Source organism: Lissotriton vulgaris, chromosome 9, assembly GCF_964263255.1.
Source record: "Lissotriton vulgaris chromosome 9, aLisVul1.2, whole genome shotgun sequence".
NCBI classification, from domain to species: Eukaryota; Metazoa; Chordata; class Amphibia; order Caudata; family Salamandridae; genus Lissotriton; species Lissotriton vulgaris.
In genome coordinates this window covers 417,191,585-417,206,195 of record NC_141697.1, presented here as the reverse complement: position 1 = coordinate 417,206,195, position 14,611 = coordinate 417,191,585, and the positions used below count along the sequence as shown (strand labels likewise).

Below are 14,611 nucleotides of genomic sequence, written 5' to 3'. Positions count from 1 at the left end.
TTCGGCGATCTGTTCCCCTGTAGGCTCCAGGGCATCCCCCTCAAGGTCTGCCTCCTCCTGGACCGTAGGAACGTCAGGGGCCGGTTTCCCACGCCCCCTGCGCCTTCTCCCTAAGGCCGGTTCCTGGGCCTCTCCTTCAGGCCCCAGGACCTCTCGATCACCCCTACTGGCTGCCATTGACCGGGTGGTCACGCACGCCCAGTCAGGCAGACCCACCATCCGCAGGTGAGTCGTTTTCTCCACCTTTTCCCAAGGGGAGTGCTCCAAGTCGTTCCCTAGCAAACAGTCAACAGGCATGGTTTTTCTCACACAGACCTGCAGAGTACCAGAGACCCCCCCCCACTCGAAGGGAACTTGAGCCATCGGACACTGACTCTCAGAATTATCAGCGTTGATAACCCTACAGTAGGCATGGGGTACAACCTGCTCTTGAGACACCAGGTGCTGCCTCACTGCAGTCACACTGGCTCCTGTGTCTCTAAGAGCCTCGGCTTCCTTACCATTGCTGATCACCACCTGCCCATATTTTTTAGTGTTAGAGGGCAGGTAGTTCGTAGGGATCATCTCGCTGTCTCCTAACGAGACCAGGGTCATGTGAACGGGATCTCCACCCCCCGGGACCATCATTTCTTCTCCCAGGTGAACGCTAGTCACTTGTCGGGGCGGAGTACCAGTGGGTGCAGGTTTTCCAAATAGGCGACACTTGGGGTCACTGGATATGTGCCCAGGCTCGCCACATTTGAAACAATTGAAGGGCCCCTTTGGAACAGGTTTACCTGTCGGGGCCCCATTCTGCTTCGGGGGTGGGGGAGGCTGAGAACCCTGCTGCGGATTCCCTTGGGAACTACTTTGGGGGCCTTTTTGGAACCCTTTCTGTTTTCCTCCCTTGTCCCCCCCACTCTTCTGCTGGGGACCCTGCCCAATCTTGGCGGAGTCTCCCACGGGACCCTTGTGGACCCTGGTGCTGAGCCAGCGGTCCGCCTCCTCAGCAAGCTTCCTCGGGTTGGACAGCTTGCTATCGATCAGGTGCTGGCGTAACTCAGGAAAACAGTGATCAGACAAGTGCTCCCATGCAATTAAATCAAAGAGACCTTGAAAATCATTAACTTTGTTACCTTTCACCCAACCATCCAGTGCTCTGCAAAAGTAAGTCACATACTCCACATACGTATTCCCAGGCCGCTTAGTACATCCCCTAAACTTCTGTCTATACATTTCAGGGGTAAGCCCGTACCTGTTTAATAAAGCTTCTTTCATGTGGGCATAGGATCTCTGATTCTCAACGGGCAAATCTAGCAAGGTATCTCTCCCTTCGCTAAGGAACCTCCCCCACAACCCCGCTCCCCAATCCTTGTCAGGGACCCGGTGGGAGGACATGGCTACCTCGTATGCCCTAAACCACTGTCCTATGTCATCCCCCTTAAAGAACTCCTTAACTACGTCCTTCGGGATGTGCACTCTTGACTCTACCTGCACTGGCGATGTGCTGCCACCAGAGGGAGGACGATCCAAGTCTCTTTCCTTGAGACTTATCTCCCTCATTTTCACCTCATAATCCATCTGGTGCTTTCGCTCTTCCAGCGCCATTCTTTTCGTTTCAAGCTCCAGCTGGATTTTCAATTCTGCCAACTTTCTTTCGTGATTCCGGGTTTCCTTCCTGTCCGCCAGCTCCTCTGGCGACAGGCCTTTTCCAAAGCTGTGCTCGCTGTCTTGCCTCTCGAGATCGATCAGATCCCCAAGCGCATTCTGCTCCTCCGTTGCATTCTGCTCGGCGAGGACGTCTTGCTCCTCCGGGGTCTTTCGGGACTCTATCCAGGCTTTCAGGGCCTTGGAGAGCTGCGTCTTGTTTTTGCAGCCAGCGTGCGGGACTTTGAGTTTTTTGCAAAAGAACTTCAGTTCGTCTTTGGAATATTTATCCACTTTGGCGGGGTCCCACTCCACCTCCAACACCTCGGAGGTCGTGGACTCTGCTCCATACAGGCTCTTTGTGCCCGGCATGGCTTCTGCACTCGGAATCTTCTTTCAGCAAAATTCACAAATCAAAGTCTGTGGCTAGTGACTGGACCGTAATCCTTGTGTAGTGGTCAGAAGCTCAGGTATAGCTATCGCAAGTGTAAATTCGAAAATCCTCTCGCTGCTGCCAATGTAGGAAGGGGGAGGCTCTAGTTGGCGCAGTGCAACACTAGCGACAAGCAGGGACTCTCTCTTCCTCGTCAGGGCTGAGGGTTACCTTCCAGACAACCTCTGCTTACCCTCTAGGTAGTGTGGCTTAAGCAGTCGTAGGCTAATCTTTGGGGCACATAGGGTTAAACACTTGCAACAGTACACCTTTACAACCAACCCACCACACAACGAGACCAGACTGTATTCTGTAAAAATATATATCTTTATATAGATTTTAAGCAGGCTTGCGAATACAGTCAATACTTTATGAAAACGGTTGCAGATTACTCAATTCGGGTTACCACAGTTCTTATGCAGTTCTCTTGAGGCCCGTAGGCCGGTGTTACTCAAAGTTCTTGTGGAGCCGGCGGCTTCCAGGGGATCTGTCCCACGTCGCGTTGCCTTCCCGGGGTCGCTGATCGTTGCGGCTCTTCAGCCGAGCAGGTCACGGGTCATCCGGGGCAGCGGTGTTCTGTGGCGGCAGGGTCCTCTCCTCGTCGTCCGCTCCGACCCTGGAGGTGGCGGCTGTGCGGTGGTGACAAGTGGCAGTACGGTCCCCAAGTGCAGGACGTACCCAGCCAAATGTCGGTGCAGCTGTGGGCTCACAGCCGGGCTGTCGGGCAGACTACCGACCTTGCGGATTCTCGTAGGGCAACTGTCCGTCTTTGCAGGTGAGTGGCTGCTCGTTATGCAGTCACCTCGGGAGCTCGGACCGGACGGGTCCTCCTTTGCTTTGCTCTCGGGCTCCCGGTGCAGTTGCGGTCACGGTGTTCGGGCCAGCGGCGGCTGGTCCTTACTTTGCTTCCGCTGTTGCTTTGGGCCCCGGTCACGGTGGTCGGGAGGTCGTTGTCTTGGAGGAGATTCCTCCGTCGGTGCTGCGGCGATGGTCAGCACCCGCAGTCGCTTTCTTCCAAGGGGGTAGCGTCCACTGGTCCTGGGACGCTGGTCAGGGGGCAAGTTCAGTTGCAAGCCCTTGGAGATCTCTTTAGCAGAGTTTGGCACAAGTAGAGCAAAAGTCTTTTCGTAGTCTTTTTGTCTTCCTCTCCTTCAGCAGCAAGGCACCAGACACAGGCAAGAGTCAGCACCCTTCCTTGTCTCTCACGGTCCTTCTTGTAGGGCAGAGTCCTTCTGTGGCCCAAACCGGATCTAATTTTCAAGGAGCAGGGCTCCTTCTTTTATAGGCCAATTCTTTTGTTCTCGCAGGCCAGGGGGGCCTTTGCATAGCCACTCTCAGTTCTGGAGTACCCCGGCGGGTGTACTCCGGCCTCTCCTTTCAGTGTGAGGGGCAGGCGCATCAGACGCCCCACAGGAGGTGGAGCCAGCATTGTCCGGACAGGGGTGGCCAGAGTACCTTGTTGATGGGGGCTTCGCCCTTCCTGGGCCAGGTGCCGGCAGAGTCATCCGCCGCTCCCCAGGAGGGTGGAGCCAGCATTGTGGTGGCCGAGCACAGTGACAGTTCGAGTCAAGAGGCACTCCTACCTCCCACTAAGGTGTAATCTGCGCATTCACCACCTGTCATCCCTCCAGCCCTGTCACTCACACATCCCAGACAGTCAGATACACATACCAGCAGAGGCGGCTGAAATGGTTAAGCAAGCAAAGGCTAACTTTCTAAAAGTAGCATTTGCAAACCCAGGATATTAAAATAAACTTGACTACAAGAAATATCTTATCATCCTGAGTTCAGGCATACTAAACATGACTCGCTACCATGCTCCTTGAGCCTGCGGGGATTATAGGGTGTAATAATCCTCGCAGCTCAGTCTGGCCTAATGGAACAGGTAGCCTTCAATAGTGAAATACGGTCTTCGTTGTAAGTCACTACTAGGACATGCCACGCTCATCAGGCTTGTCCTACCTTGCACCTACAACGCACCCTGCCCGCAGGCCTACCATAGGGGTGACTAATATGTAGTCAAGGGAAGGGTCGGTGCTGGCAAGTGGGGACACCTGCCCAGCTAGCGTGACAGTACGAGACCGCACGCGGGTTCTGCGGTCGCAGTTCCCAGACACATCTTTACGGCTGCTTCGGTGGGTGGCGCAACCAGCGCTGCAGGCCCACCAGCAGTATTGGCATCTACAAGCCCCGGCACTCTCTCGTGCACGTTACTAGGGACTAACAGTAAATCCAATGCACCAATCATGGATACCAATCGTATGTACAATTTACAGTAGGGAGCACTTGCACTGCGGCACGGATCAGCCGTGGCGCAGTGCCCTGAGTATCGGAAAACCAGCAAAACATCGGAGGCACATCAGCAAAAAGTGGAAGGGAGACTAACGCCAAGGTGCCAGGTCTAACAACAACCATAGAAGCTCCGCTTACAGATGCTCCAGGTCCTCCACACACTAGGAGATCTCCCTCAAGTGGACTAACAGGTAAGCTTAGGTCCCCACCCTGGTGTTCCCTAAAGAAACCATCCAGACTCTGAGGCAGGGCTTCGGGCGTCTGGGGACTCTCAGTCTCACACTCACTCCCGCTCCACTGAGACAGGCAGTAAGCCCCTACACCCTCCTCACTATACTGGGACCTAGCTGGGCTACTCTCACCCTCCTCCACCACGCTGGGTTGGAGAAAACCTGACCCACTATTGTTGGAATCACTCACTATCGACGCTAAGGAACCTCTTGCACTTTCCCATCGGTCTGCTTCATCTGCCAGCTCACCTGGTGTAGACACTCCACACCCTAACAGGTGCTGGCGCAACTCTGGACAAACAACACTGAGCAACTGCTCTTTGAAAAACAAATAAAACAATATGTTCCAATCACATTTCGTGGGACCTCGTACCCAATCACACAGTGCTGTACAACAGTCATCCACAAAATCTTCCCAAGACTGGTGAGACGGTTTCCGAAGGTTCCTAAACCTCAACCTATTCTCCTCCTCTGGGGAAACAGGAACCATACTCGGGGAACTGGGAGTGGGACTGTCTACACTGACACTTAAAAAGCTGCCACCACTGGACTCCACCCTCCCTGGGGAATCCAGACAATTACAACTGCACTCAGGGGGTAACCTACTCTCTAGGGCTACCTTCTCCCTGAACAAGGCCCTCTCAGCCTTCCTATCCAGCCACTCCTCTGGGGACAGGGAAAGGGATGGGGCGCTGGTACTGACACTGGACCCAGCAAGGGACTCCCTATCTATGGGGTCCTCACTATCTGCTGACATCCATCCACTGTCATCACCATCCAACTCACATTCTTCATCAGAATCTTCAGGGCTCACCACAGACTCACCACCCTCATGGCGTGCGGCCCGGGCCCTATCTCTCTCACTGTGCTCAAGATCCCACTGATCCTTTTGCCACAGGATCAGGCTGTCCCTAAGCTGGGACTGAGTATCCAACTCACTCACCTCTATGCCTCCCTTTTCACAGAATCTGACCAGCTCTAACCTACTGTATCTAAAAAGACCACAGAGATCAAAAACTGGCTCCATTTTGGCGGACGTTCTCAAGAAAAGTTTGACACAGGGAACCTGGGGGTCTGAGCTAAACAGGAGAATACAATTAACAAAATTCAGCAAAATTCCTATCTCAGAGAACTTGCACTCCTCTGTCCAGTGTAACACACACTCATTCACACACAACCCTCCCCTCGGACTGGTAAGGCAGTTTCTACCACCCCTGATTTTCTCAACCTGACCACAAGCGACACAGGTACCAAACTCTGGGAGCATGGCGGGGAACAAGGTACTGGACAAAATACAAAATGACACCTTTCAGGAGAAGCAATACTGATCTTCACCTAAAAAACAATAATCCCCAAAATGAGGTTATCTAAAAATGTAGAGCTTTGAAGTGTGGCCTGTCACCACTGTGGTACAGCGCAAACACAAATCCTTATCCTCACCGCTTGCCGCCAATGTTAGAAACGGGATCCCCGGCTGGCCAGGGCTCACGCCAAAGTCAGTCAGAGACCACCACTCCTAAGTCAGGGCAAGGGAGTTACACTCCAAGATAACCCCTGCTCACCCTCTAGGTAACGTGGCGCGAGCAGCAAGGCTAAACTTGGAGGCGGTATGAGTTAAGTATTTGCGCACGCACCCTAGCAACAACACCCAAGGCCCACCACAAAGGAAACTCCACACAAGGTTATATAAAAAATAGCCTTTGTATTATAATAAAAACACATTAGATAACACACGCAAACTTTACAATGTGCCAGAGGCACGGGCAGAATTTACAAGGGAATTATGTACAGGACAGGGCCACATGGACCACTGTCAGGGGTAGGCACTTGTTAGAAATAATACTTGTAGGTATACACTTAGCACATAAACATATAATGATTAGCACCAAAATAGTACATGTAGCACACAACCAGTAATCACTGGAGAAGAGTAAATACCTCCTACGCAACCCTAAAACACTGTAGGAAAATCACGCAGGGAACTAGGACCTTATCATCAGGACCTAAGGAAGGAATACCAACACCTAAGCAGGTCACTTTTAGCAAAGGGAAGGAAAACCTAAACAATCACCTAAGCAGGTCAGCAAAGGAGATAAAACATAAAATGGGACGTCAACAATCCTCTAAGCAGGTCACTCTTAGCAAAGGGGATAAACATAAAATGGGACATCAACAATTGCACGTGAGGCATTAAACACATTCAGAGGTGCAGGTTAGAACTTTTGCGCAAGAATCACATACATCAGTAACTTACAATGCGCAGGGTGCATGTAGCACAACACTAGAACTTGTCCCTCAGGCCAACTGGCCTCGCAAGGGGCTGAAATGCCCTGAGTCTCAATGTCAGGGGGTCTGCGCAGGCAGCACAAACCACAAGCCTAAACGTAGCAGTTGCCCACAAAGTGCTGGGCAACTGGTGCAGGGAAAGTTAGGGCAACGTTGGAGCCTCGTGGGCTCAAGAACACAGGTGACTGGAACCTAAGAGCTTCAGCGCTCTAAACAATGGAATGCCCCCAGAGCCTCTCTCAGGGCTCTAAATCAATGTGTGGGCCGGAGCCTCGCTGGGCTCAAAGAACAGCTGGCTCCTCAGAGCCTCGGGGCTCTGCAATACTCATGCCCCTCGAGCCTCTGTGGGCTCGCAAACTCGTGGGGGCGGGGAGCCTTTCGGGGCTCAAAATGCACAGATTGCCCCCAGGAGCCTCGGGGCTCCTAATCACAAATGTGGGCTTCGGTTGAGTCCCTCACGGGGGACTCAGAACACGGGCAAATGCAAAATGCCCAGGAGATCCTCAACCGGCTCTCCACAAAGGACTGCTGCGCACGTTGGAGCGGCCCTCTCCCAACGGGGCCGCTCGACGAACAAAGGACCCTGTCCCCGCACTCACCGGTACCTCGCTGGTGCTGCGGGGGCAGGAACACTGCCGGCTCTCCTCGCGCTGCTCCTCTCTCCTCACGGGGAGCCTCGGGCACGGCTGGCTGCCTCTCTTCCTTGCTGCTCGGCTCCGGGGGCGGGACTTCCGGTTCGCCTCTCCCGGGCCGCACAGCAATTGGCTGGGCACACGAGCACTTCCGGGTCGTCGCAGGCAGCGCGGCGGCCCGGCAGGGGCAACACACACTCCTGGGCTGCGGCAGTGATCTCGGGGCAATGCCGGGTGGGCACCGGCTTCGAAATAAATAAACACAACGGGGCAATGCCGGGTGGGCACCGGCCTTCGAATAAAAGGCAATGCGAGGTGGGTACTGCCTCTGCCGAAAATCGGCAAAACAGAACGGGCAGATGCCGGGTGGGCGCCGGCGACACACAAAGCGCTCCTAAGCGCTGGCAATGAAGGACAGGCGCTCCCAAGCGCCACAGGACAAAAATAAAGAGCTCACAGCGCTAGGAGCCAAATAAAGCGCTCTCAAGAGCTAGGCAAGGGATTCCAGCGCTCCCCAGCGCTGAAGGGCAGAGAGCAGCGCTCTCTCAGCACAAAGTCAAGCACAAAGTCTCTTAGGCAGGCAGGGGGGGCAAGGCAGGGCCAGAGCCAGCTCACTGGGTCTCCAGGCAGGGAGACAATCCAAGTGGCGGTCCTCCTGGCCCCAGCAGCAGCAGCAGCCCCCTCTGGCAAGGATCCACAAGAAGAACCAAGGACAAATTGTATGGGGACACAGCCCCTTCTTATACTGTAAAATCCCTTTGTCTGTAGGTGCAGGGTGGGGGAAAACCAGTCGCAGCTGGTTTTGAAGTACCCTTGATAGCTCAACCACCCATTTCATTCACTGGCAGGGCTAGGGACATCAGTCGCACTACAGGGGGTGGAGCCAGCATTGTGTGGGGGAAGTCCAGGCCCATCAGGGACCAGGTGCACTCCTCCCAAGCCATCAACATGCTAATCTCACTCTCACCACCGGGCAGACCCATCCAGCCTTCCTGGAGCCAGGCTCACCAGCCAGCTCCAGCCAATCACACGGCAGGCATATTTTACATTAATATGCCAAGTCCTAGAAATGGCATTTCTACACATGACACACACATGCCACATACACCATTGCGAAGCATTCATTCTCACGAGCTCGCACATACCAAATTCGAGCATGCACTCCCCACGCATCAGGAACTACTAGGGACACAGACATTCCCCATGCATTCCTATGGGAGAGCAGGCCAGCCTAACTACATGCACGCACTTTACTCTGGGAAACAGGGAAAAAGTGCGCACAGACCAGAAAATCATCCACACAGATCACAGATCTAAAGCAAAAAGATTAGGGGTGAACCTGCCTTAAGGGCCAAGTCCAACAGTCAGTATCTTCCACCACGTAACCCTCTGTGAGGTTCCTGCATACACTACAATGTGTGAGTCTCGGGTCTGTTCTTGAATGTGTTTGCTCTGGGTAGTTTGCTCAGCCCAAATGAACGAGTGAGTTACCTTTGGAAAAAATCTACTGATGGATATAATAGCTCCAGAAGATTCCGTAAGTGACCCCATTACCAAGTACTATATGAAATCCGGAAAACTTTTCCTCAGGAAAGTCTCATAACTAGCCCTATCTATCCCTTTTAACCTGTGACATCTGTTCTATATAAATCACGCCCTGGCACACATAAAATAGTATTCAAAGTCAATCACTTGTAGTCAACAAACAAACATGACATTTGTGTATGATTTTTATTGTTCACTTGTAGTAGCTCCAGCCAACAGGTGTTTCGTCGCTCGGGACAAGAGACCTGCGACTTCCTCAGGGCGGTATGTATACCGGAATAAGTAATGAGCCTTCTGACTGGTTATAATTCCGTCGAAGCCTAATAGCGTCTGGGAAAGTCCAAAGTAGCATAGATATTTCAGCAGTCCTTATTAAATCTGACACACACTTATAAGTGTTGTGTCCTTCGTTCCGGTTAAGAGTGGCGTTGTATGAAATGTTCGCGATACGCTGCGTGTTGCAGCATCTGCAATGACCTCCGATATCGGCACCTCGGGTGTCGGATTTAATAAGGACTGGGGCATTGGGTGATTACTCCCTCCCTGGGCACCATATACCTAAGAAGTGCAATATCAGATACACAGGTTATAGTGAGCGCCACTCCCACCCAGGGCACAATCATCTGGCATCTGTTCTGTCCGACTCTTTCTGCACACACACAAAGGTGGAGGTCATAGACATTGGAGTTTACTGTGATGTGTTTACTGTAGCATTTACTCGAAGAAGCATGTGTAAAATATCTATTTCCTCCATTAATTTATAATCTGACATGATTTTCAACATACATGTGTTAACATTGTTTTCAGAAAACATTATAGAAGATTAAAAAACAATGCACTGACTACTGTACTGACCTTCTTTAGTAGACGCAGCAGAGGCAAAGACAAAAGCCCATTTGGTAGCAGAAGCAGTGCCACGGGGTACAACATTATTCCAGTAAGTACCTAAAAGAACGATCAATCAAAAAGTAAATACAGTAAAATATACTATAACTTAAATGCACTGTGTTCTAATACACAACTAAGAGCTGAGTGAGGAATGTTGAATAGAAGGATGATCACCAAACAGGTGAGAGCGGTTGAGACAAGGCAGCTGGGAGAATGAAGACTCATTGGTTGCTTGTGTACGCTACAGAATCAGCACTAAAAGTGGTCCTAGCGACCCCGAGAGTCCATTTCTTCAAAAGTTGCTGGAATGAAATTGGAAAGAGTTTAGAGGAGATATGAATTGAGCATTGGAATTCAACCCATCATACCTGATCTGTCCCTGTTACCATGATCCTATGTGAAAACACATCCAACTTTAATCTCAAAGTGAGACCTCCTGTGTCAGAGAAAGTGATATGCTCACTTGAGCGATGATGAAAACTGGTGTTGTGGCATCACTCAAGGAGCAGCAAAATAATCTATGCACTTGTGTGTGGGAACCTATGTGAATAGAGGGGAACATGTGACTGGAAGTCATAAAAAACTGCCTTTTTTCAATACAGTGTGGTCATAGGAGGTGCTTGGGTGTTTATATGTTACTTTAAAAGCTGGCACTTGGTTACATGAATAACTGGACTTGTGTACATTGACTGTAATGGTGATGTCTGCTTGACTGGTGGACTCGAAACGATGATCTATGGCAGGTGCCTTCGCTCAGAAGAGCCCGTTGCAAAGTAAAGGTAGAGGAAAGAAAGAGCACATGGAGTCACCAAGGCAGATTTCAGGGACAGCAGAGTTTTGTCACTGCATGGAGTGGGATTTATTGCCCATCAAGCAAGGCCATTAGTGTGAGCCAAGGTGAGTTACTAAGTAACTGAAGCAAGTATGTGAATGTTGCAAGACCTAGCAATTAAGGACAAAGCAGCAAACTGGAAACCAGTGTAGACAATAATGCCTATGTGTGGCATAAAGCTTCTTATAGAGAAGGCAAGGGCACTTCTTTTGTATAGTCGAAAGTATAGGCCTTTGTCAAACACCAAAAATGTGAAATAATCCTGAAAGCTTGTATCTTCAACTCTGTGTCAAGCACATGAGCAAACACATGACCTGCTTGTGACTTAGCTGTTTCCCACAGCTTTTTGAGGTTACCTGTTAGTACCTCAAAGAATGCATCAAATGTAGACTAATACTGGCTCTTAACGCGGTGCACACCTTAAATTAGGTGGTAACTTTAGTGGCAACTGTTGCTTCAAATAAACTAGTGATTTCTTAACTTCAAGTGTCAACCTTTGTTACCAATTACTATGGAATTAAATGTTTAGTTATGAAAGACAATTTATCTCACTGTGAATACAAATAGTAGGAACATATACTATAAACTAGAGGAACTATGTTCTAATAAATAATAAACAACTAAGAGCCGAGTGTGGAATGATGGATACACACACACACACAATAGGCTTCTAAAAGGTAATATTGCGCACAAAGTTTAAGGAACAGGGATCGTGTGCCAAAGAACATTCAAGCTCGAGGTGATCAGTTCACTCAGAGGATAGCTTCTGCATTTCTCCTCTACAATAGGTGGTATCTACAGATTACACTATGCGAAATCTAGGTCTACCCTGGGCCTAAGATGTGAAAGCCGGTAAACAAATGTATTGGGCTGCCCACCCAGTTGCATTATAAAAGAGATCAGCTGGGGTCCTGACAGCCAAGACTAGTCCACTCAAATGTTAAAGAGGCCAGGTTCACAGGCAAGCCAACTAAATATTCAAATGGGATTAATGGAAGCATGATGAATTTGAGGACACATCAATGAATGTACATAAACATCCTTCAATTGATGCTGATAAAAGGAGGGCAGGTGCAAAGCTGCAAAAGAACACCATGGAAACACCCAACAAGTTATATTGATATAGGGTGTTAAATGCACTAAGGAGACTTTTACACATTCAGCACGATTATGCACAATTATGTTGAGAACAGACCGTAAATACAAAGTGGCCCCCAGAACACAGTCCTAATGGGACATGCAGACCCAAACTAAATAACAGTGACAACAGAGAGAAAAGTCCCACCCATTCCTGCGTCACAGGAGGCCTCAAATCAGAAGGCGCACAAAAGACCAGAAGCAGTAGGGTACAAACAGTCTGGAGCATCTGAATCCTTGAGCACCGCTAATTCAACAACACTGTTATGCCCCCATGACAACCATCAGTGTAAGGATATCGGAGATTTATTACAATAATTTATAATGAGCATAGAAGAGAGACTAAAGCTGTTTTAGCAAAGGATTATCTCAAGACTTATATTAAAGCATCTTGCAATGCAGCAGAAAAGGCTAGGAGGCAGCTATCTACGGGAACGTGAGACACAAGCCCAGGTAATTACTTACCATGAATTTAGAAGGCAAGAAGCTAACTGTTAATTGGCTAAATATTAGAAATGAGGCTGTGAAAACAAAATTATTTAAGTCCAATCAGGTAACTTGTAGTAGCCATCTCTTTCTAGGCATCACCAATGTATTAATCAACTCACAGTGAAACAAGGGTTGTACTTTGTGCCCAAGATGTGAATTTCCAAAATTGCTGTTCTTGTAGAATAATGAGTAGCCACGCTCTGTTTAGCTACAAATGAAAGACACTTCCTATGAGTTACACTGCTTCCCACTTTAACCAGCCTCCCAGAGAATTGAAATTTACACCCATATGAACCTATTCCAGAAACTTTTGTGGCGTAGATGTGTGCTCTGGCTTACCTCTGGGAGCTATTGTCCCAGCCGGGTGTCAGCAAAACCTCTGCTTGATATTTTGTGATCACACCAGTGAAACACCAAGATGTAATGCAGGACAACTGTCCTGCTGATCAATTTGTTAGGAAATACCACGAAACAGACCAACATGGCAGAGGAGTGCAACAGACTGTCCTTCAGTGTGTGAGCAAAAGTTGTATACAGCTATGGGATGCACCTATGGGTGGCATTAGACATCATGATTTACATATAAAACAAGTGGAATTTCCTTGGGGTACTTCCTCACTGACGTGGGAGCGCCTTCATCAGAGCACATGCATCTGAATATCTTCTTGAGGACAAAGTGCTTTGACCCATAATGCAGAAGGTTTCAAAATCTAGGTTGTCAAATTGTGATCCAGCATCCACCTTTCAGTGGCTGAGATTAATTTAATTACTACGTCCATCACGTTTTAGGGTGGCTACAGGAAGGGAGCATCAATGGACATAGCATCTTATTTTCAGTATTTAAGCGTTCTATCTCATGAGCATTCTTGTTTCAGTGTTCTCAACTAGTGACATTTTGGAAAGTGTGGTAGATTTGGAGGCCAGTTGTAGGACAGTAGGGTCTGCAATCCTATGGTCACCCCCGATTTTTGCTTTTTGCTTCACTGGTTTACGACTTTCCCTGGCTGTGGGCCTGCTAATCAGACCCACAGCCTAGCTGTTCTCTCTCTAAATTGACAAGCATGTACCTTAGGTGCATTTACCAATTGGTACTGGGCCACCTTATAAGTTCCTGTACAGTGTACTATAGGTACCCAGGGCATAGGAGTACCCAGGGCCTACCAGGGGCTGAAGCATGTATTATGCCACCCCTGGCTGGCCATCTAAACAGACACAACTGGCTGCACGACAGCTGGGGCAAGGTGGTGTAATCACCCTTTGCTTTAGATATAGTATTCCTATATCTAACCCTAAAATGGACACATATATTCCTATCAGTCACTCCTATGGCAGGCCTTATCAATCCTGAAGGCAGAGTGCTTGGAATTATGTGAGATGGTGCTCTGGCATGAGCGGAGCCCGTTTGCAGCTTGCGGAACCAAGTCCTAATAGCTGTTCCATGATAACGCTATACCATATACTCTTAAGTGCATTATGAACCTCGTGGTCAAATGCTAACTTTGGCATAGCATTATCAAAACATGTCGAGTAAGGTGTCATACGAATTGGAATACTAACCCCTCGCCAATTCTGGCGACGGGGGTTAGCATTCCACCCTTCTAGAGGGACACGACATGTATGTAACTGTTGTCCAGATCGACGATCAGACACCGCCAACAGCAGCAGACTACGTGGGACAGCTCGTGCCTCTAGCCTGGTCGTGAAGAACAGCTCCTGGTCCGCACAGCTACAGAGAGAAGCGACTCTTCCTCCACCTGAACGCAGCGACAGCATCTGGTTCCCTCCTGGTTCCAGCACCGTCACTGGCTAGTGACCGAGACTCTGTCCCCTTCCCTTTCAGGACTTCTTCTTTCCAGTTCCATCCTTGGAACCACCGGACTCCTTCATCTGGCTGCCTGCCAGCAACTCCTTGTTTCAGGCATCATCGGGATCAACGCAGCAAACCAGACGCAACTTCAGCCCTATGCACCCGCAGCCTGTGGGTTAGGTGACTAAAGCTTCTAGGTGCTGAAGTCTGTGTACACTATCCTAGTGTCCAGGTCCACTGTTGTTTTCCCTCCATCCAGCCGGGTTCGTCCGGAATCCGTAACTTTCTAAACTGTAAGGTTTGCCAGGCCCCCCTTCTTATGAACTGACAGGATCCCAGCTGGTCTCCATGAAGTAAGAATATCCAGTCCAGAGAGGATGGCATTGGATAAGATGTTTATATATGGGTCCAACA

General features: G+C 49.7%; 1 protein-coding gene across 2 annotated transcripts in view; it reads right to left on the bottom strand.

Annotated features, from left to right (window-relative positions):
* The window catches only part of TECPR2 (tectonin beta-propeller repeat containing 2), a 626,110-nt gene that overhangs the window by 217,475 nt on the left and 394,024 nt on the right, over positions 1-14,611 (bottom strand). For both annotated transcript variants that reach the window (XM_086937834.1, XM_086937835.1), the window contains exon 16: positions 9,900-9,989. In XM_086937834.1, the coding sequence (XP_086793960.1) occupies positions 9,900-9,989 (90 nt within the window). The remainder of the gene's footprint in view (positions 1-9,899; positions 9,990-14,611) is intronic.